Consider the following 25,358-nt stretch of genomic DNA (forward strand, 5'->3'; position numbering starts at 1 on the left):
ATTATATCCACAACAAATTCACATAACAAAACTTTTCACCTCAATTTCAAAAATACTTCAATAGGATTAAAGAAATAAATACCATTTCCAAGCTCATATTCATATGAGAATTATTCGTGTTATTCACAAATCAATCGACTTCTATAGAATTATTTAATATCAGGATTATATACAATTTCAAATGGTCAATATATTTTGTATGATGTATGAAGTTATCTTTGTCCGAAATTATAAAAAAGTGACAATGATATTCGAACATTCTGTAGAATATTGAAAAACGATTTTTTCGAAATCAATAGTCCAAAACCTCTTTTATGCTTGGTCAGAATTCGTAGGGATGATTTTTCTAATTTCGATGTTATTTAGTTTCCAATTGTACCTAGTATTTATAGTACTCTTCAAGGATTGAAAGTAATTATATCCAATTTAGCAAACAAAGGATCACAAGTAGATGCATTATCGAGCAAAATTATAAAGAGTAGTTTTGAAGTAATTGGTCATATGTGGTGTTATTTTGTCAACACCTCGTTACAAAATGGTAGTTTTCCAGATGATCTAAAAACAAGTACAGTTACGCCTATCGAAAAAGTTCCAAACACAAAAAAAAGTGATGAATATCGGCCAATTAACACTTTACCTTGCGCTGAAAAACTGTTAGAATCAGTAGTATATCAACAACTGTTGGAATATTTCAATAAAAAAAACATACTATTCACAAACCAACCTGGTTTTAAAGCCAGACATTCATGCGAATCCGCACTTCAGCTTACAGTTACTGAATGGAAAGATAAAATGAGGTAAAGGCATATACACTGTAGAAGTATTTTTAGATCTTAAACGTGCGTTTGAAATGGTTAATCGTGAAATATTAATTAAAAAATAAAAGAAATATGGCATTACAGGAAAAGTACTTGATTGGATCAGAGATTACCTCACAAGAAGGAAGCAGGTAACCAAAATCGATGAATTTTGGGGCCATTACTATTCTTAATTTATATTAATGATATCAGCAAATGTAACGAATGTGAATATGAACATTATTTCGCTGATGATGCCCTACTATCGGTTAGTGATAAATATATAGATAAAGGCATTAAAAAAATGAATGAAGCATTACATAATATTGCTATATATTTAAAAACTAATGAATTGAAGCTGAATGATACTTACTACTATGATACTTACTACACCGTTTAAATACAGAGATTTAGTTTGAAGGTGATTGACAATGTTTCGTGATGAATTTCACTAGTACGGACTTCCATTGTCTACTATATAAAATGATTTGAAATCCCTGAAACAAGTAAAAAAGAATAATTAAAAAAGAATAGTTGAAAATAACAATTATATTAAGCAACAATAAACCTGAAATGAAATGATAGTGAAATAACCTACAAGTAAAAGTATAAGTTATCACCCGAAGACGATTGTAGATACCAACAATCGAAACGTCGTGAACTAACGTGACTTGGAATCTCTACACTTTTTTATTTTTTTATTATTTTCTGTTTTCATTCCTTTAATTTTTATTTATTCAATTATTATACTTTTACTTGTAGGTTATTTCACTATCATTTCATTTCAGGTTTATTGTTGCTTAATATAATTGTTATTTTCAACTATTCTTTTTAATTATTCTTTTTTACTTGTTTCAGGGATTTCAAATCATTTTATATAGTAGACAATGGAAGTCCGAACTAGTGAAATACAGAGATTTAGATTTAATCGAAATAAAAATAGAAAATGATACAATTGAGCTCATTACTAAATTCAAATATCTAGGATGCATGTCAGACAATCATCCATCAATGAATAACCATTTCACCTACATACAGAAAAAAATGTTGAAGAAATTATATTTTTTCACAAGAGTATCGCAACACTTAACTATGCAATCACGGATAACTGTATATAAGACAATTATACAAGCACATTTTGAATATTGTCCCACTCTTCCATACACAAGTGATTTGAGAATAAAATGAAAACACTTCAAAAACTACAGAATCACGCAATGAGGATTATTTTGAGATGTGACAGGAGTACCCATATATCTTTGATGTTAAATACTCCAGAATGGTTATCTACAGAAAGTAGGCTTACATATTTAACGATGATTTATATTTAAAAAATGTTACATAACCTTCTACCCTCATATTTTGACAAATTTGATTTTAGTAATCAAATCCACCAGTATAATGCTAGAATAAAAAATAACTTGTATGTAAATAATCAAACAAAATCATTCAACACTAAAACATTAATGTTCATAGGATTTATTAAGTATAACAGTCTACCTGAAAATGTAAAGTTTTCTAACAGTCTTATTCTGCTCAAAAGAAATTTATTAGACCATTTAAGAGACCATTAAGGTATTATATGATATTATTTATCTTTTATTTTTTTTGTATTTTCAATTATCGTAGGTAAGACTACTTATTAACAAATATAAGTAGATCTTTTTTGTATTATTGTATTTATATGCATATTAATGTTAACATTACTATCATTGTTGTATATATTAGGATGTATCCTATTTGAATGAAGCATTTCATTTCATACCCTATGAGAAATCATATTTAAAAAAACACATCTTTGATATGTCACACTTGTTTGAGTTACTATAGATTCCAAAATTATGTCCTCGCACCCATAATCAATATACATATGATGAAATGGAGATATTCCCGAAAAAATTAATGGTTTGGTTCACAGGGACGTGTCGTATGGAGTGCCCCACCTTGTATAATGAAATTTCCAACATATCAAAAATTCAATGCCACGAAATCCAACGATATGAAAAGAATATATTTTAAAATATTGTTATTCGTTGTATTAACCTCAGTATGTTTTCTGTCTTTTTTAATGTGTGTGTTATATCGCCCCTCCCATAACCCTATCATATTTTTTGGGATTCATAAAGCTATTATTTTCAAAAAACTGAGTACTGCACACAAATCTCAGAACAAAATAATAAAATCTAGAATTTCGAAAAAGTATTCATTTTATTACTATTCATAATATATTGGTACTGTGAAATATAAAAACCCGTACAGGTAATCAAACCCTCCTAATTACTGGGACAACTGACAAAGCATTGCTACACCTCGCATGATCCAGTGTGCCTGCGGCTGGGAGGATGGCAGAGTCATGGCAATTACAAAATTCGTCGAATGTCCTGTGGTAGATAAAACGCCTCTCCTTTCAGACGTTTTGTACACCGGACACGTATACGTTTTTTTCGGGAGGAGATCGTCTCTCTTCACTGGCTTCAACCATAACTGAAAATAATCGGAATATATTAAACCGTGTTTGAAATAGCGAGTATTCTTTACAGCGCTACAATGAGATGATTATTTACTAAGACTGAACATATTTGATGTTTAGTTTTCTTACTTTTCTTTCGAAATTCTTTATTTTTTGATTTCGAAATAAAACATGTCAACTCAAAATTTGAATGAATGAGAATATTCAAATGTATTTTCTGTGGTGTATATCGTTCTTCAATTGTATGATAAAAAACTGTCAATCATTATAAATGTGATATTTTATTTTCTGGTGATATGAACGTGAGCTGTGTTACGCCAGCAACGCAAAGTACGGAAATCGCATTTAGAAAATGCCAAAATTAGGTACTTTTTAGGTACCGAAGTCAAAAATTAGGTACTCTGTAACTTACACCGCAACTCAATACTCAAAGTTGCGTTGCTAGCATTATGTGATGCTAGCAACGCAATGAAAACAATAATAAAATAATGAATGCCAAACGGTGAGGATCGTAAAGTTTTCTAATTAATAAACAAAAGCTTCCAATTTGGCTAAACAACAGATCTAAGAATCAGGTCTCTGGAAAACGAGGACGAATGCTCTTTCAAGTAGATTCCATAATTCATATGGGGCTTATAGACCCGATAACCACCATTTAAAAAATGTTTAAAATACATTTTTTCCGTTAACCAGCTATCGCACCCCTACGAACGATAATCCTCAGAAATCGAAACTTGTGCGAGCTAAGAACTAACAAGATCTTACCTTTCAACGTGTGATTCCTAACACGGGTTGGACGATAGCAAGTGAAAATTGAACGTTCAGCCTGGGGCTTGAACCATCGACTCACACATCGGTCGATTGACTGAGTGAACAAAGCATCCACGTCGAACCGCACGGCTACCGACCGGTCGGTCGCACCAGTTTCGATTTCTGAGTGTTATCGTTCGTAGGGGTGCGATAGCTGGTTAACGGATAAAACATATATGTAATGAGCACCTAATTAGCATTTTATTCTCATACCCTTACTTATCGAGGAACGTATTGTAAGAACTCAGTCCATCAGTCATAGTGGTTTTCCATAATGCCTCATAGGCATAATGGAATCTAGGTTTACTATAATCTATCTAGTGAGCATCTAATTAGCACTTTGATTTCTTGCCCTTATTCATTAAATAACATACTATAAAAACTCAGTACATCAGTCATGGTGGTTTTCAGGTCCATGAGCCCCATAGGCATTAAATAATCTAGTTTTATAATGAATATATAGTGAGCACTCAATTAGCACTTTATTTTGAGTGTATATGTATCAGTTTACAAGTATCTCAAGACTTTATTGCATATGGTTAATTTTTTTTTCTCAAATCAGGTATCTCGAATTTTTTACGTTTATTCGCGGTTATTTCCATCTTAATTTGTTGCAGGCACCTAATTAGCACTTTATTACCACGCTTAGTTTAAAGTGATAGAGCCTTCGTCCTCGTTTTCGAGAGACCTGATTCTTAGATCTGTTGTTCAGCGAAATTGGAAGCTTTTGTTTATTAATTAGAAAATTTTATGATCATCACCGTTTAGCACTTAATTAGCACCTAATAGTGTTCCCTTAACATTCATTATTTTATTATTATTTTCATTGCGTTGCTAGCATCACATAATGCTAGCAACGCAACTTTGAGGATTGAGTTGCGGTGTAAGTTACAGAGCACCTATTTTTTGACTTCGGTACCTAAAAAGCACCTAAAAAGTACCTAATTTTGGCATTTTCTAAATGCGAATTCCGTACTTTGCGTTGCTGGCGTAATCTGCTTATTTTTTATCCTCAAATAGATGTTAACTTAAGTTGGGTCAAAACTTGAAAGAATAAGAAGATTCAAATGTATTTTGTGTGGTATATATTGTCCACCCATTGGATAGCTTCCCGAATTTCTCCTACCGCAGTTGTCAGTTGATTGGTCAAATCACCAACACTGACATAAAAACTTGGCAAGCTGACTTGTATTGGGTGTCACATCAATAGGTGGTTCCACTTTGTCATGCTTGCATTTACACAGTTATTTTTATCGAATACTTTTCCTAGTTATTCACATTTTGTCTTCAATCGAGGACTGCCTGCCCGATACTGACCATGCCCAACAGGCTGAAACAGCTGTCTACCGGTGGCTCTTAGTTTAATTAACAACATGCAATACATTTCGATATCTCACATTTCAATCAACTCACTCATCTTACAACTAGTACTATGTTGCTATATCGCTGCTGTTCCAATGTTTTGACAGAATCAGAATCAACGCTGCGCACCAACGTGCGCAGCGTTATGGAACAGTGCTTTCAAAAATTGTTCTACAGCGCCATCTAGTGGGGAGTTACAGAAAAATTGATAGCCTAAAAACCTTCTCTATGAAAAATTACTTATACATGTCAAGTTTCATCACGATCGGTTGAGCGATGTAGAAGTTTATCACTTACCAACCAACCAACCAACCAACCAACCAACCAACAAAAAACATCCATTTTTATATATTAGATGTATGGAACGCCGTTTTACTTTTTATTGTCACAAATATTCATTTCTCAATTTATTCAACTTACAATTTATTTGTTTGAATTTAATTGATTCATGCATTTGTTCGACACATTAAAAACGATTGTTCGCAAAATTTGTTCTAATTTAAATGACACTTGATTTGAAATGTTACATTAATTAATTTGTTTAATGAAAAGTTGCGAACAGTTATAATATAGATTTATTGTTTGAAATTTTTAGAAGTAAATGTTTGTCATATATACTTTTTTTGTAACTATCGAATAATTTACTACAATTTCTGTGAAACATGAATAAAATTGTTAGTTGATAATTATAGTTACATGAATTAAAACGATTGTTGATAATTTTAATTCGGCGCTAGCGTCGAGCGGATTCTTGCAGAAGCTGAATTTTTAAATCTGGCAACATGATAGTCTAGTGATAGTAACACAATATTCCGTCCGACCGCAGCGCCGAATAAAAATTATCAACAATCAATTTAATTCACGTATCACCTAAAAGTAACAATCAGAACAATTCATTTTTACAAAATACCTTGAAGAATTGAAAAGAATTGAATTACTTTGTTGAATTTCTGTGATACATGAATTGAATTATTTGTTGATAATTTTTATTTGGCGCTGCAGTCGAACGGATTATTACCGTACTATGACCAAAGACATACATATTATATGCAGTTATGTAATTCCGCAAAAATACGACCGACGTCAGCGCCGAATAAAAATCATCAACAAAAAATTTAATTCATGTATCACTGAAATGCAACAAACAAATTGATTCAATTCTTTCAAAGGAATAATAATAAAAAGTAAAACGGCGTGGCATAACAACAAAGTTATGATGAATTATACTCTAAAAGAACAAAACTAATTATCAAAACGGTTCGACGTTTAATAATTGCACCTAATTCTGTAATTGATTGCAACGGAAGGTGCGGAATAACAACAATTTTGTGCAAAATATTATTTGTGGAAACGAAATAACTTTCAAAAAGTCTGGCATCTTCAATCGAAGAAACAAATATTTTCGTGTCACAAAAAAATCCTCACATGAAGTTATCAATATAGTTTTTCTTCGAACATATGGAGAAATTATAGAAGAAATATTGGATGATCTTCTTATACGGTAAAGGCGTAATTGTCCCACTAGTTCCAACCAGATGGATGTGGTCCACACAACTCAAGAATAGTCAAATATCATTCAAATCGAACTTTTTCGATTCATGTATTGGAACGAGATGTCCAGAGGCATGGCCTGCCAGATCTCTGAGAAAGATTGAGAAACCATTGGAAAGTATTCAAGAAGACGAAATAAGCTAATGTATAAGAAGTTTGAGTTCCAGAAACGCGAAGGGCATTTTACAATACTTAATTCAATAATTTTCATTCACTTTTGAATAATCATATTTGTTTTCAAATAAATAATAGTTTCGTTAAATTATTATGAATTAAATTTTTCTCTTCTTTTGAAATATGTTTGAAAAAAATATGTTTTTTCCGTTAACCAACTGTCGCACCCCTACGAACGACAACCCTCAGAAGTCGAAACTTGTGCGAGCTAAGGATTACCGAGGTCTTAACGTGTGATTCCTAACACGGGTTGGACGATAGCAAGTGAAAATCGATCGTTCAAACCGGGGCTCGAACCATCGACCAACACGTTAGTTAATTCGAGTGAGTGAACAAACACCCACTTCGAACCGCCTGGCTACCGACCGACCAAAATAATTATTACTTATGTCTTCCTTTGATTTTGATAAGATCCATTCAATTTAAGATGAGTGAGTTGATTTCCTTATCGAAATGTTTTGCATGTTTTTAATTGAACTGAAGGAAAATGCAATACAGAGACGAACCAAAGAAATTTAGATAAGTGTCAAAATCACTTGAAAATCAACTTTGAATGATATTGTATGATATAAAGTTGAATTCAGCATGAAAAGTTATTTAAAATATGCAGGTCCGTATTGAAAAAAATGGATTGGGGGTGGCCCATTGATAATGTTGAAGAACTCAATAGACTTGAAGAAATATTAAAAGATACAGGTGAATTTGACAAATATGTTGATAATTTGAAAAATATTTGAAGAGGCATAAACGTCAGTATAGATAATTTTTACTTGTTAGTAGATTTTTTTACAAGAAACTTCATCAAAAAATATTCATGGCCCGGTGCCTTAATACAACAACATGTTCAGAAAATATCTTTGGGAACTCATGAAAATGTAATTGAACTGTTTTTTTTTTCAAATTATTCGTCTATCAAACAACATCTTCACAATGGAACAATGTTACTTTATTTCTTGACTATCGTGAAGAATGCTGTTAGAAGAAACAAAAAATAATCAAAACAATACCGAGCGAAACGGTCGATTAATGCGTGCTTATAGAACTTGGGACCTTTTTTACATTGTCAAATTATTGTGTTTTTCGCCACCAACAGCACACTCCAGTGCCGTGCTCTTTACATATGATCCGACCAAATGCGTACACTCAATCCAATTTTTCCTGGGATTTCTGACTACAGGAATCGCCAACCTGCAACAACAACAGAAAGCCCCCACCAACAAAGTAAGCAAACGCAAGCGATCATTTTTCCTTCAGTTGATGGTATAAAAATGCAAGAATATCTTCTAACACTAGGAAATTTCGGGAATCTCCATCAAATCCTATTTGCATCAAGGATCTCCAACAACGGGATCTGAATTTACCTCTCTAATACACAGCTGGTAAACACATTCATGAATGAACACACAAGATGTCAAATTGAGGAGAATTTACTATGGAATAAAAACGCCTGTGATATTTTGTGATAATTTTTTGGGACGTAGGAAAAAAATCCAAATGACAGAATTTACTTTTCTATTAAGATCTCAATAACCGGCCCTGATATTCTCGATTTGTCCTAACTACTTGACAATGCTTCTATGAATGCAAGAGTGCTTCAAGAGTGACCAATACAATCCCATCAAAAAAGTGGTCACTCTGTATACGTGCAGTCAAAACTGAAGAATCGTTGATTTTATTTTATATAATTTCGAAAAGTGGTAGAGGATATGAATCAACAAATATCAATAAATTTTTGTTCTTCCAGTTTTTCTCTAAATCTTGAAGAAATTGGAACATGTGAGACTTTTGAATTATCATATAAAAAATAATTTTCTTTATGAGGGTCAATACGGTTTTCGCAGATCTAGCAACTCAAGACAGCAGTAATGGACGTACTTTCTCAAATTTAAATGAAAATTGGCGAAAATAAAAAATATTGTTTTTTGTCCCTTGTTTTGTGCAAAGCTTTTGATTCTGTTGATCATAGTATATTGTTGAAAAAATCATTCAGTATTGAAATCAGACAAAATGGTTCCATGGAAATGGTTTCAAAATTATTTGTATAATAGAGAGCAATATGTCAGTTTACGGAGGATCCTTGATTCCGCTCTCATATTGGTAACGACACCCTGTGCGTATAATAAAAGGAGTCTACGGTTACCACAATGTACAAACGAATTATCTCGATGTCAGTAGCAAGAAAATCCAATTTGTTCGTCACGTAAAGGTGATTCATTCCCAAGATGAAAGGACCTCAAGAACAATACAAACTCAACACATTTCTGGTTGAATAATGGATTGTGAAGTTAGAGTTGGGAACAATCTTGATGCGAAAATTGTCCATTTCTCAACCAGCCAGAGACCATACGAAAACAACTTGAGTAGAAATAATCCTCTGGATTTTTGAGAGGTTATCAAACCTGACAAAAATGACAAAAACAACCACATCAGAACTTTACTTGCGAGGTAGTGAAATGTACCAAATTTTCAGCTGGAATAATTAGCATTCATAAGGAAATTGATGATATATCAATAGAATGTAAAAATCAAAGGTGTGTGTAGGTGTACATGTAGAAAATATATTTTGCAGAGAAATAAAAATATTATGATCTTACATATGGTACAATATCGTATAAAACCTTCGGAAGGGATTCGTCCAACTCCATTATATCATAATTCCACCGAGCACCGTCTAAAAACAATCCATAGACATAGACACCATCTGCAGGAGGTTCGGTGAATTTAGATCTAGATTGAACCTGAAAAAGGGTTTTAGTTCAATCAATCAATGTTTCATTTCCATTATACTATTAATTATGAAAAATTGTTTTCTACATTTTTGAGATGAATAAAATGAAGACACATTACGGATAAAATTATTACTTTTTTGTTCATTTTGCATTAGAAGTTGGAATATTCACCTCATAATCGAAAGTCAGGAGATCGATAGGAATCGTATATTTTCTGGCATAGTTTTGTTGTGCACCTGTTAAGAAAGCTTGTGTGAAGAAAAATCCTGATAGCCAAAAGGTGGGGGGCGCTCCTTCATCCATCCATTTCTGTAATGAGTAATTCAATCAACGTTACAGAAATGTTTTCGATCATGAACATATTTGAAAAAAAAGAGCAAATTAATTTTTTCACAAGAAATAGAGATGTTTATAGTAGGGGAATAATTGAATACGAACGAAAGAAAACAAATTCTCCGAAAGCAAAAGGACAATTAGAGAGGATACTTTCTTTAATATACCCTTTCATTTGATTGGTATTGGCTCCTTTATATAACGTTTTTTTCAGTTCCTTACCAAACAAACAGCATTTCACCATTCAGAATATTCAATGCGTTAACAGGTTTCTATTTGATTTGTTTCTCTCTCTCTCACACACCAGTTATTTTTAGCACCAATTAATGTTATCATTATTTTTTATGAATCGATTTTTTAAATTTGTTTTCATTTTCACTACATGAATATTACTGGAGTTCTATCCCAACACCAAACCGTTATTCTAACGTTTTTATCCTGATTGATTCCGCCGTTACTTGATGAAAATCCATAGTAATGTCAAAAACTACACCTTAACGATTTGATCTCCACAAACTTTATTTGAAAAATATATAACATGTTTCGCTAGCACAGTAGCTTTATCAAGTGATTTGAATACTTCAAGTATTCCGACCTTTGTTTATTAATTCGACTTTAAACCCATTGGTAACCGCAATTTGCTTGATGATATTAAGTTCTTTATTGAAATTATCTATTGAAAGAGGAACATTGACTAATCTGTGAATAATGCTATTATAATCTGCTACTTTGTGTCGATAAGGATAGGTAGAATCGTAATGTATAGTAATATCCGTATAGGACGGTTTGTGATAAATTGAAAGATCATGTTTGTTGATCATTCTAATAACTGTTAAGTGCAAGAAATTGATTGAGTTGTCTGCTTCTATTTCAATAGTGATTTTAATGTTCACATGCATTTTGTTAATATCCCTATGAAAAGTATCTAATTGTCTCTTAGTACCTGTAAAACATACCAAAACGTCGTCCACATATCTATGCCAATACAAGAAATTCTTAATCAAAGGATGTTTAAAGATTGACTTCTCTAGATTATCCATCCTTCATTTCATTATCCATGAAAATTTCCGCAAGTAAGGTCCTCAATGGATTTCCCATAATTAAACCTTTTGAGGAGGAATAAATATTGTTGTTGAATTGAAAATAATTTTGTTTGAGATATAGCGACAGGTCAATGATTTCTCGTTTCATAACTGGGTACACTCTATTTTTATCCAATAATTCTATTACTAAAGTAATAGTATCATTAGGAGGTATGCTGAGAAATAGATTCTGCACATCAAAGGATAGTAATTTTGCGTTGTCTGGTTGAGGCATGATTATTGATTATTGATTAAGTCATATGAATTCCGTAGACTGAATATTGGTTAAAAGTTACAATGGTTCAAGATGATACTGATTAGCCATTCTGATAATTTCACTGATGGTGCAGTGAAAAAAAAAACCACTGGTCTAATTAGATAACTCTGTTTTTGCAGTTTCATGAGTGAATATAATTTAGGAACTTGGTGGTTTATCAATGTTAATTTGAACTTTCCCCTTTCAGTAAAAAGTAAGTTTGAATTTTTCAAAAAATCTTCCACTTGTCTTTGGAAAGAATTAGTTGGATCACGTTTATGCATTTCAAGGGTTTCGTGTTGGGATAGAAGTGATATTCATTACTGCACCAAAGCTTCCAAACAGTGCATCACAAGTACTACTTTACATGATCGACTTATTATCTGAATACAGAAAAGAACTATATATCGGATTGTCTCCCAGCACTTTTAAATATGATGGAAGCTATGCTCTTCTGATGTAGCCCAGAGGCTTGGTGAACAGAACTTACCGTTTGAATTCTTTGATACTAAGATAATGAATAGAACTAAGACTAGTTCTTGCTTGCTCACTTGTAAAAAGGCCAATCTAGCCAGAAAATCATTGACATAACTTCCCAGAGGTTTCATAGAAGGATAAGATCGTTTTGCCCACATATGCGGTATTTTTCCTGTGAGAATACTGGTGACAACTTCTTCCAGATCCACTGACATAACAATCTGACCTGAAAAATATTACTAAGTAATTACCCATATTGTGAAACTGCTTTTCAGTAAATCATATAAGGAATTCCATACTTTATAATATTCTTAGAAGGTATCCTGTAGAAAATATTACCCTTAAAACAAATTTAAATTTTTTTGTTATCTGTGTTTTCTTCTGCAACTTCATAGGTGTAATGTTCAACGTTGACATGTCTATCACCATTATATTTGTGAAAAATGAGAAGAGCCGAAAGTTGTATTTTAGCAATATACTTTCCATTATATTTTGCTTGCCACTTTTGAATTTGAACATGAAAAATTCGATGAAAAATAATTCACCTTAAAAAATACTAAGCAAAAGTTTACGATTTCATTTTACTAACCATCTAGAAAATGAAAATAAAACAATTACAAAGATACATTCCCAAAAAAAATAATTGAACATTTTTTCGTTGAATGCATAGTTCATGATTTTAAATATATTTAAAAAAAGGAAGTGATGAATAATTTGGTCTACGTTCGGTAGTTGAACTCAAAATATTAGTGGCCAAGGCTAGTATGAAACTGAAATATTCATTATTTGTTCGGTCGTTGTATTCACATGAATCATCAGTTTCAAGACTTTGAAACTCTCCTTTCAGCTACCCTAAAGCTTAGTTGATAGAATGATAGTGAAAAATTACCCAACTGCTTAGTTTGTCATTGTTTATATAGTATCTAAATATTTATACATCACATTTCATTAAAGAGTTCACTACTGAAGAATTAAGGAACATTTATTTATTCATTCAGTCGTCCAAACAAGCCTTACAGACTTGATAACATGGATCGACTAAAAAAAACATACTTCAAGTGAACGTCCCAAGTGGCCCCAACAAACTCGAAAGAAGTAAGGATCTGAAATTGAAAAGTATAACAAGTAAAGAGGAGAGGTTTACTGCTCATTTTTCCAGTCTATACCTCTCCCCCTTGCCTCTACAATTGTCATGTCCTACATAATTTTTACAATCCAATAGATCCGTTAGAATTGAACGTGAAATACTTTTTGTGTATATTTTTGAGCTAATGGAAGCTCAATCATGTACGAGCGAGGTAATGTATGCTACTTACACAATAATGCACATTTAGTAAACGTGAATAAATAATCTTTACTTCCCTTACAAACAGTTAAGAATAATCGACTCAGTCTAGTTATAAAAGTTCATTACAATAACTTTTTGGGCAATTTTCTGTTGACTGAATAATCGATGATATCGTCGTAAGTGATTTTGTTCATTAATTCTGACCCTATGCACAACGGCAAAATTTGTTGCAGACTTTTATTCATAAGACACATCCATGATGTGGCAAAAAATCGGTTTCCAATATTTTTGGCCTTAGGCTCATGCCTACTCAGCCTGCTGGCGAATCCGCCGCTGGTGCTGGCATATTGAACTGAACTGATGAAATCATTTCTGGAGCATTTATTTCATTGATAATAATTTCGAAGAGAAATAACATGGCCACCAATTTTCTTTTTTGATTCGAAACCAATATCCTCACACGGTTGCTTCCTCGGTAGAAATAACGAAGTAAGCTACGGTGTAAACTAAACGCGTCTAGAAATCAAAAATGTTTGTAAAAATTATGTATATACTATCATGGATAGTATAGTATTCTACTTTTGAGGTTCAACTCAGAACACTTCAAACTTCACTGTTTAAGAACTCTTCCATTTGGAGAACTGTGTTTATGTGGAATAAACTCCCTGAAAACTTCTCCAAATGAATATAATCTCTAACGATTCAGTGAGCTTTTAAGGTATTTTCTGTTGTGCTTGTGTTTTTTCCTTGAGAAAAAAGAGATATCATCCTCTCCCTTTACTCATGCTCATTATTTAAAAACTGTCGCATCCAGCAACGCATTTCTGATAAGACCTTTGGTGGGCCGAATTAACGCTATTTGGTATTGAATCATTAATGCGTTTTGTTTGGAATGTGGTTTTCAGCTGTTTGCCTTGCCGTGGAAGACAGAGAACGAATCTCGTCGGTGGTCGATGTCGAAGCTTGGCTTTGCAGTCTGAACTGAAGTCTCCGGTGCCATTCCTTTGGCACAGGTGACTCGAATGTAGTATCTGTTGTGAGGTTACTCCATTGCCTTTGAAAGTGTATACCCAACTCGTAAATGAAAGATCAATCATAAAAATCTGCAGGCCACAACGACCTTTCGTTTATTTAGCCACAGTGAGCTATCAAATTTTTGCTACTCTGTATATTTTCTTTAGCAATATTGTCCAGTTTTGTTCCAGTCTACTCGATATGAAAGAGTCAAAAGATGCAACTCGACAATACTTGCATACCTTTGATGGCTTTTTGAACGTTCTTCAAGCTGGTCCTGATGGCAGTTAACAAAACGTTGAAACGAGTCATTTCCTGAACCAAAACGGTGTTCATACTCTGCGTGTACGATACGGGGTACTTCTCCATAGCGGCATCCCGGTCGAAGTTTGGTGGCAACTTCGCCAAAATATCTGAAGAAACCTCCATCACCACGTCGTCGGGAGATTTGGCGGAGTCACTGGTTGACATAGCATCCTAAATGCACAATAAATAACAGTATTATTTTCTTAACCTAAGTCCATATGAAGTGAAACAATCACTCTCACAAACTGAACACGAAAATGTTGAATCTATCAGCTTAACTGAAACTGTTTTAGTCACTTTCTGGTGATATATGATGAAATTGGCCGATGCTTGATGAAAATCCGTAACTAACGTATTCAAAAAACACTTTACTGCGAGATTTTCACTAAACGATTTTACACGCCCGAAGAAGCCATTGTATGGCGAAACACGTCTTGCGTTCTTGTAAAATCGTTTATTGAAAATCTCACAATAAAGTGTTTTTCAAATACGTTACTTTTTGCTGATGCGTCGACAGGCATTACTTTTGTTATGGTTAGAGAAAAGTATTTTCAGTTGAAGTCAACCAGCATTTTCAATGTTCACTGAATATGAAATAGCAGTTTTATATATAAGAAAGTCAGTATCAGTTGATGTCCATGGTTGTTATTACCCTCTACCAGTATCAGGCTGACATGGACGAAAAAATATATTCAGACAAGTCAATTTGAGAAGCCTCGTATTGTTTCAATTCAGTCAATATGTTTCCATGGAAAAGAAATAAGTTATAAATAGTTATAATGATAGGTACTTATTTTCGTTTCGTTGATACAATAGATATGTGTAAACATATGCTGAAATGGAAAAGGCTGAAGATCACAACATAACAAAAAATATTTTTTGAATGTTTCCTACATTAAATTAGTCAATTTCTACTAATTTTGGGGTGATAAAAACGAAAATAACAATGAAAAATTTTTATTAGCTCTGGTTTTTGAGATACACAGCACTTAATCTTAAAGAGTAGTTATACTATACGTGAAAAGTGAAAGTACATAAAACAATATTGTTATGTTTCTTTTAGAATATTTTAAGTACAAAATTAATAAAAAAAAACATTATTCTTAGTGTTTTGACAAATAAAAGAAGTTTGTATCACCAAATTTCAATTAAGTCCATCCGATTCATTGTAAGATCGCTGTCGTTTAGCTTGTCTTTTATAAAACACTTCTGGAGCATCCCTACACACAGACCAGCAGTAGTCTGCAAGCATTGCTTCATTCCAACGGCCCTGATATCTCTGTTCCATTAAGGCAATGTCTTGATGGAATCTTTCTCCATGTTCGTCACTCACAGCTCCACAGTTTTGTGGGAAGAAATTAAGATTAGAGTGAAGAAAATGAATTTTTAAGGACATGTTGCATCCAAGTTGGTGGTAAGCTTGAAGAAACTCTCTAACCAATGCTGTGAAGTTATCATCTCTTTTGTTACCTAAAAACCCATGTACAACCCCCTTAAAGGCTTCCCAGGCTCTTTTTTCATTTCCTGTTAAAATCATGTCAAAAGCAGGATCATTTACGATTTCACGGATTTGAGGCCCAATAAAGATGCCTTCCTTGAAGCAAATCTTTTTGACGCTGTCTGTACTGAGATATTTTCACATCATGTTTTAGAAGATTCCACTGTTGTAGTCTTGACCCTAACAGATCAGCCTTTTCCTTAGACAAGCGAAGATCTCTTATAAGGTTACTCAACTCTGCTTGACTAATTCTGTGCGGATCACTAGACCTATCGCTTACCTCAAAATCAGGGTCATAGGATGTAGAAGGATGGGTTGCTCCTTCTAAACAGTCTTCATCACCTTCCTCTAAAATTTCATAGTTTTGGGGTAGAGAAGGGACTGGCAAATTGTCTGATTGTGGTACAGGCCGAAGAGCAGATGGGAGATTAGGGTATTTAACCGTTCCTCTTTTCTTCATAGATAAACCTCGCTTAATGGGAGGAGTTAAGCAGAAATAACAGTCGTCTGTATGATTGGTAGGCTCACGCCAAACCATAGGTACTGCAAAAGCCATTGCCCGGTTTTTATTTTTCAGCCACTCTCGCAATATGACGGAACAAGAATTACAACATATATGAGGAGCCCATGATTTATCTTGGTCCCCAACTTTCACACCAAAATAATGTTCATAGGCTGTCTTAACGATAGGTGTCATTTTACGTTTCTGAGCCTTAAATGTTATTTCACCACATATATAGCAAAAGCTATCGACAGAATTCACACACTTTCGAGGCATTTCAGATCAGCACTTAAATTAATTTAAAAATCAACTTCACACGATAATTTCAATAGTTTTAACACGTGGAAATACATTAAAATCATCTAATTTCAACCACGAAACAAAAACTTTGTTGTGTTGTGAGATCAGTTGGTTCTTTCAGAAGATGCAACCTCTGTTTTTTATCTTAGGCAAAAAAACATAATAAAAACAGTAAAAAAAATTCAACACAAATTACAAGTTAGAGAATGAATGTACTAAATATGTAATTGAGTCAATAGTGTGCTCGTCTTTTGTCCTAAAAAAAAAATTAGAAGTATGTTTACATATGCAGGATAAAGGAATTAGCTTCATTATTCACACACCAACATTCTTATCGAGAGTTGGTGTACATTAGATTTCGTTTAAATAATGTCGTTTCAATGCTTTTTTGATTTTTTTTTAAATTCCGCTTGAATTCACCTGAGATTGACTTGTTCACTCGTGCGATCTGGTATGAATTTTCCTAAAAATGATTATGTTTGGTGTGTATGGAGCATTAGTCTTTCCCTGTAGCGAATGTGAATATTGTAAACAACTGAACGACATAAAAATGTCTTGTATAAATTTTTGGCAGCTTTTTCGGTGATGATTTTATGATATAGACCAGCAGTATGTAATGATTGCCGTTTGTAGTTTATACCTACCTTTGAGTTTGTGATATAACATAAGCACAGTTGGGCTGAAAAGTTAGTAGGAAAAAAACGATTGGGTTCAAATATATTATACTATTTTTATAGTACGATGTGTCTTTAGCCTCAAAATAGGCCTCAGTTTCGACAATCACCTCCTCATCGCGCAGCGAGTATTCTCTTGAGGTCTAAGAACAGAAATAAATAGCTGAGGGTCAGATCTGGAGAATACGATAGATGTGGAAGCAATTCAAAGCCCAATTCATGCAATTTTGACATCGTTTTCATTGATTTGTGACACGGTGCATTTCCTCAAATAGGGCGGTTTTTCCGCGATTTCGTCCTCCAAACACCTAAAAAACATTATGATATAGTCGCTGTTGATGGTTTTTCCCTTTTCACGATAGTCAATGATATTATCCCATGAACATCTCAAAATACTGAAACCATTACCTTCCCAGCCAACTGTTACGTTCCTTATGGAAAAACACGTGCAAATTTGAGCAGGTCCATTCTGGCGACTTTTAAACCTCAGGCCCAGTTCACACGGAAGGTACAAAGGTCCGCGCCTCGTCTCTGCCAAACGACCATGCTGTGTGAATAGGGCCTTAAACTCAGAACCCACTCCACTTTTGCCGTCATACAGTCGACCAATCAGAAGCTACCGCCCAGTAGATGAACAAGTTCCGAAGTAAACTGAGTTGTAGGAGGAGGAGATGACACCCAAAAGTGTCGAGAGGTTACGTGTTGTGGAGTTAACGTTCGAATATGGGGGCAATATGGGAGCGAAGTTTTCGACAATGACTTTTCGAAATGAATTGTTTTGCGTACGTTTCAACCGTTTTATAAATGCGTTTCGACTATTTTGCGTGCGTTTATTAGTTATCGTTTCGTCGTCATTGTCATTTTTTCTTGTTCCAATATGATAGTCATCTATCACTCAACGCGTTTCGCTAACCAAGTGGAGAAGTGGGCTCTAAAAGACTAAGGCCCAATTCACACAGAATGGACGTCTGGCAGAGACGAGGCGCGGACCTTTGACCCTTCCGTGTGAACTGTGAATGGATCCCAGCAAACTACTTCCCGACAGTTCATTTTTTTTTATGCAGAGTTCGAATAATGTTTATCAAGCTAAGCCTTGGCTTCAACCGATTTTTTTCATCAAAAAGCAATGCTTTATTGGGTAAACTAAAAATCATATGGTTTTAATACTAGTATCGCCATTCGTGTGGTAGCCTACGAACTTTTTAGCCCATCTATTATGTTGGTCACATCTAATGTGTATTGAACATAGATAATTCTTTTGAAAAGCATTTTTCTCTGTTTGTCTTCATAGTAAATGCAAGGTCCATAGACAGCGCTTCCAAAATTGAATCTGGATAATACAAGAGATTTACAGAAGATAGTCAATGTCAGTTGGTATGAATTTGTTTGATGTTCACATGTGCAATACTAATGCATTTATCAATATGATGTTTCAATTTCAAGTCAGAAACGAAAATGACAATCTAAATCGGTGCAAATACATCCTTGTCTTTAGTTAATTGGAAGCCATTTAGTGCTCTCTTAGCCCCAAAGAGCCGAACTTAACTTTGAATATATAACATTAATTTGGATATAATGCCAGTGGAAGTCTCCATTTGTCTTCATTCAGCATATGCATTGCGGTATTCATATCCTATTGGTGGAATAAAAGCTGAATGTATGTATCATCGGCCAATAACTTTATTTTCACGTTCACGGTAATCAGTAGCAAGTAAAATGAAAGGAAATAATTTGAAGAGGAAATGAAAAAAAATTATAAAAGTCGATATATTACGATGGGATCATCTTATATAATGTCATTTCACTTAAAATAACAAAGCACCAATCACTGGCAAAATTTAAATATCAAATTCAAAAAGTTTCAACGCGGAGTAATCAGAAACTGCATTTTTCGGGGGAGCGGAACATTTTTCAATGTGTTTGAAAAAACGCTAATTTTCGATTTTCATAAAAGTTTCTAGAATCTAAACTAGACGAGTTATGACGAAAATAATGTTAGTAACTATTTTTGGTATAAAAAATTGAAGAAATTATCCTCTACTCACCACTCCAATGGAAATAATTATTACCACTTAACAATTCACTATCAATTATTTATAACTAATATCGATACACAAAATATAGATATAATGTGTATTCGGCAATACTTCATTTTACGTATCATCAATAGTTATTTTGAATGAAATCAAATTGTTTTCAGGCATTTCGAAAAAATGTGGATGAATAACCCCATTATTCACCCCATTACGTTTTGGTTGCTCCACGTTGAAACTTTCTATTGAGCGATTGAAAAAAGGACCAACTTGGTCTATACAAACACCATAAATCCACCATTCTTTTTTTATTTAACACGCTTTCATTAGTTTCACTTGTACGTTTGTTTGTAACCGACTCCTTTGGAGTTGATTTTGACTAACTTTAAACATTACACACTTATCAAGAATTGATGAAAATACAATAATTTCATAAGTTTATCTCATCAGGATCGTCAGGATTGAATAATTTCCTCATACAGTCTCTGTGAGTGAGCAAGACAACCACACTGTCTGCGCATGCGTAGGTATATATTTTAAATGAGAACAAATTGGCTTGAAATAGCTAGCCAAACTAAAAAGTGAAAAATAAATATTAGTTTTAAAAATTAAAAAAACTAAAAAAACATGCTTCAATAGCAACACAAACTAAAAAATAAAAAATTATCCGAAACAAATTTGAGATTGGGTTCAATATTTTAGTGTAATTGATGTCTTTTAATAAGTCTGAAATCAGAATAAATCTATGCCAAAAAAATTAATTTTGTTGTAAAAAAGCGTGGGGTGCTAAATATCCATTGTTATAAATACTTGGTTAGGAGATGTTTGCCGGATTGGAGCCGTAATAAAAATATAAATTAAAGCATCCCAGGGTTTATTACAACAAAATAAATATATTTGGAAAGCTGAATACACTTATTGAATGAATGAATCGAAGAGGTTTTTGTATGAAAGTGTATAATTATAAAATTATTGCATAGTGCTTTCGACTTTCGTCATCATCAGTGCTCACCTGAAATACACCTTGGGAAATATTGTGAAAATACCTGTGAAATATTTTTTTTAACCTTATTTTGATCAAAATATGTGTACTGTTATTTCCAAATTTATAGAAAATATCATACCTGGCATAAACATTTCTTTTAAATCTCAAAATAACTTAAGCAACTTTTAAGTAAATTTCAAACACAAAATCAACAAATTACACAGAAGTGAAGTCTATAAGCTGGACTGCTCTGATTGTTCTGCATCTTACATTGGTAGAACCCGTAGACTCTTTACTCGCATTAATAAACATTTTAAAAAACCTGAAAAATATGCATTTGGCCACCACATTAAATTTCACAATCATTACTTCAGTCTCAACAGAAATTCCAAAATATTACATAAAACAGATAATAAAAATTTCCTCAGACTGGACTTGTTTGAAGAGCTGGAGATTTCCAAAGAACATTCCAATAATGATCATTGCTTGAATACTCAAGTAAACTCAAACAGAGATTTCCTTTCCCTTCATAAAGGGATTATGAATTGTTAATTAATCAAATTTATTACTAAAATACTTTATTCTATATTGGCTTCTCCACAACATAATTATTTTAAATCCACTTCCCAAGTTGATACCATTATTTTTAACATGATACTTGACACATCCTCTCTCAAGTTGCCCTTCTTTCATATAATACTTTCACTGAACCACGTGGCTTCAATCCAAAAATGTATTTTCTTGGCTATCAGCCTATTTGAACTTGTTCGATTGATGACTTATTTATTTTGTAGAAATTCATGTTGAATATAGAATAAAGAAAATACTTTTGTCTAGTTTCTACTGTGTTTATTTATTCGTTACGACCGGTTTCGGCTTATAAGGGCATTTTCAAGTAACTGAAAATGGCCTTATAAGCCGAAACCGGTCGTAAAGAATGAATAAACACAGTGGAAACTAGACAAAAGTATTTTCTTTATTCTATATTCAGCCTATTTTGTTTAATATAAGTCAAATATTACAAATTTTCCATGTACTCATTTTGATACTTCATGTTGCCTGACAAGTAAGTAATCATAACAATTTTCCAAATGTCATAACCTCAATTTTTTTTTGCAAATTTTGATTTTCATAAAACTTTTTTTTCGATTAGATCACTTACTTTCAGGTGAGCACTGATAATGACGAAAGTCGAGAGCGCTTTGCAATAATTTTATAATTATACACTTTCATACAAAAACGTCTTCGATTCATTAACAAAATGAATGGTTTGTAAATGGATTTATTCTAATTTCAAACTTATTAAAAGTGATTAGTTGCATCAAGCCCTAGGACTTATTATCGATGTTGAACAAAATCTTGAATTAGTTTCGAAAAATTTTTTGTTTTTTAGTTCGTGTTGGTATAAAAGCGCGTTTTTTTGTTTTTTGAACTATTATTTATTATAAGCCACTTTTGTACAGAGGGTGATGTTTTTGAATACTTACTCAATCGCAAAAAATCCGTACTGGTAGAAAGATAAACACTAGAGTTAAAGTTTTGACTTTCAGAAAAAAAACTTTATAGTAAAAAGTTGCTTGCATTCAGTCGATTTATAAATTTCCGGCATTATTTTCAACGAAACATTTTTCACTTCTGAGAAGAGGTGGCATTAGAAGCAAAAATTAACTGTGAAAAAGAGGGTAACTACATACTACATTCAAATTTTTGTGCAGATCGGTGCTGTTTAGCAGTTATAAAATATCACCGTATTTTGTCTTCAGTGATTGAACTACAATTGTTAAAATACATTTGTGCGCCAATACACACGTTCACAATGATAAATATACTTTTTTAAATTAAATATTACATATGTGATCAATAATAGATATCGTAAAAGAAGATTGAGATGATCATCAAGTGTTATTCTACGACACCAACAAAAAAAATGTAGTCTTCAACATGCTGCATCTAACTCTAAATCACATGCAAAAGTCATCGAACTTTATAAGGTTTTCCATATTATCTTACCCTTTCTCTCTTCAGTTGCTAAACAAATGTTCAAACAATTTTTTTAAATGAATCCATTTCTTTTACGAAGCAAACTCACCTCTAGTCGATATAAGTCCTGAACGAAGGTAACACACGTGATTGAAAAACCAATGAATGTAAAAAATAAGGATGGGTTAGTAAATTATGGCAGATACTAGGTATAACTTCAAAAATCCTTAATTCATGCTGTATAGATAACAAATATGATATTTTGCTACAATTAGTTCTCTTTTTATTAAAGCTCTTCAGCTTCTTCAATTATTTTCTTCAAGTGATATTATACTTCAATGTAGTTTGTTTTGTGTTATAGACACAGTATGATTCCTAAAACTGTTGTGATATTTTCAAAAAATAGGCACATAAGTCTAATATATTCGCAATTATATGATATCAACTAAGTGGAACCTAAAATTAACTAATTCACAATGAATATTTAAAACATCTACGTAATAATGCAATTTGATGAGTATGTCAATTGCCTATCTAGAATCCTACAATTTCATATGAAAAATGCAATGCAAATCCAATAAATCAAATATATACATAAGGTACATATTCACGAACGGAAAAATTATTTCAGGTGAGATATTTCAATACTGAATTTCGTCAATATAATAGTAAATATGATACAAAAAACCATCTGTTCGAAAATTCAAAAAACTAATAAATGAAAAATTAAATTTATTACTTTCTTGAATATTCATAGTTTCATAGTTACGCAAGTTGATAGTTTGTAATTTTGATATGACTTTATGAAGTTTACTTGACAAAAAATGTATGTTCTACGTGCTTCAAGCATGGTTTCAGAATAATAAAAACATTTTGAGATCAAAAATCAATATCAGAGATAGTATGTAATAAAAAAATGGATCTGTAACTGGTTAACAAATATTTTTTCTCAAACGAAGGTTTCGTATAGCAGCCGGACCGTGTTGAAATCAGTCGAGTTCAGACACACAGCCCTGACATATGTTAATAAGACGAAACTCGATTGATTTTAGCAGGGCCCTGCTGCTGGATGAACAAGAAGAATCTGCAAACATTTGCTTAATGAGAAAACTTGCAAAAATAGCTTGCATATAATCCAATGTCCACCGTGGTATTAGTCAAGGAAGTAGTTTTTTGCAGGTTAAGTAAACACCACTATAGAACGTTGGTAGTAGTGAATGTTTTGAAATATCATTTCTACACATGTATTTTCATAATTTTCAGATTGGGTTTGAAAAAATTGAATGATTTGTATAATTTTAGAAATTCAGGTATACTAATTATAAATAACTGAGTGGTGAAGTCTTATACTTCATATTTGCTTTGCATTTTTGATCAACAAATAATCTTTTTAAATGATTATGAATGAAATTTGGCCGATGAGATTTTTTCAAAAGTTTCGTCCTTTTTAATATCATGTGTTTTTGTAGCTCCATATCTCAATAGATATTTATTTTACTGTGTCGTGATATATACTGACCGATAGAGAATTATATACTCTATACATTGATGCAATTCATATTTTTCCATATTCAAATTTTTGTCTATTTTCAGCTTATTACCAAATGATGTCGTCAAGCGATTTTCGGCCAATTTTTCTCTAAAAATTCAAATTGAACCAAAGCGCTGCCAAGATAACCCGAAAAAAGAACGCACTTTGACGTTGGTTTATGAAATTTCGTTGTGGAAATGTTAGCCTTGAAGATGAGCCTACAGTAATCCAGGACGAGGGTTTGTGTGCCCTGGTGGAGACTGACCCATCACAAAATGGTACGAGGAATGACGGAAGAACTTTGCGTCAGCTGCCATGCGGTTTATGATGGTTTAAAACGTATTGGAAAGGTCAAAATGCTCGAAAAGTGGGAGTCCCACAATTTAAACGATCAACAGAAACTGACACTATTCGAGGTCTGTTCTTCTTTGCTTTTGGAACGGATCTTCATGTCAGTTGAAAAGTGGATCCTCTACGACAAAAAGAGACTTTCAGGACAGTGGTTGAATACCGATTAGTCACTCAGGCACCTCCCAAAGGCGAAAACCCACCACAAAAAGACCATGGTTACTGTATAGGGGTCAGAGGCTGGTTTTATTCACTATAACATTCTGGAACCAATCCAAACTACTACAGCAGCGTCAACAGCAGCCGGCACTGGTCAACAGAAATGGTCCGATTCTGCTCAACGACAACGCCCATCCGCACGTTTCACAAATCACCGTCTGACGAATTGAGCGTCGAAGTTCTGTCTCACCCATCATATTCCCCAGACATCTGGCCAACCGACTACGATTTTTTCAAGTATTTCGATACTTTCTCACCGGTAGAACCTTTGCCAATCAGGCCAGACAAAAACGGCCTTCGTCGACTTAATCGAATCCCGAGCACACAATATTCATGCTGACGGAATTGATCGTTGCTGTTGCGTTGCCAAAAGTGCACTGATTGAAATGGGGTTCATTTCGATTAGATTGGATAAGTAACCACTGAGATATTACAGTTCATAGTAGACTTATGAAAATGGACAAAACTTTTGAAACAAACCAATATAAGTTAATTTACATTTACGTCAATAACTTGACGAAATGATTTCAGCGAAGTAAATACTTTTGAGTTGTCATATTCATCACCCGTGAGACTGTATTCCTACCAATATGATCCGATTTCGTAGTGAAATAGAATTAGATTTCTTACCGTTCTGTC

The 25,358-nt window shown here is 33.2% G+C and overlaps 1 protein-coding gene across 1 annotated transcript in view; it reads right to left on the reverse strand.

The window, feature by feature from the left end:
• Positions 1-2,986: 2,986 nt before the first annotated feature.
• Positions 2,987-25,358, reverse strand: part of Dhc36C (Dynein heavy chain at 36C) — a 165,706-nt gene continuing 143,334 nt past the window's right edge. The window contains exons 52-56 of the mRNA XM_074173808.1: positions 14,586-14,820; positions 12,116-12,267; positions 10,065-10,202; positions 9,759-9,902; positions 2,987-3,281 (exon numbers count right to left, since the gene is read on the reverse strand). Of these exons, the coding sequence (XP_074029909.1) occupies positions 3,075-3,281; positions 9,759-9,902; positions 10,065-10,202; positions 12,116-12,267; positions 14,586-14,820 (876 nt within the window). The 3' untranslated portion in view covers positions 2,987-3,074. The remainder of the gene's footprint in view (positions 3,282-9,758; positions 9,903-10,064; positions 10,203-12,115; positions 12,268-14,585; positions 14,821-25,358) is intronic.

This window comes from Leptinotarsa decemlineata, unplaced genomic scaffold (genome assembly GCF_025532065.1).
Source record: "Leptinotarsa decemlineata unplaced genomic scaffold, Ldec_3_MD MMD2_tig00000505_RagTag_RagTag, whole genome shotgun sequence".
Lineage (NCBI taxonomy): Eukaryota > Metazoa > Arthropoda > Insecta > Coleoptera > Chrysomelidae > Leptinotarsa > Leptinotarsa decemlineata.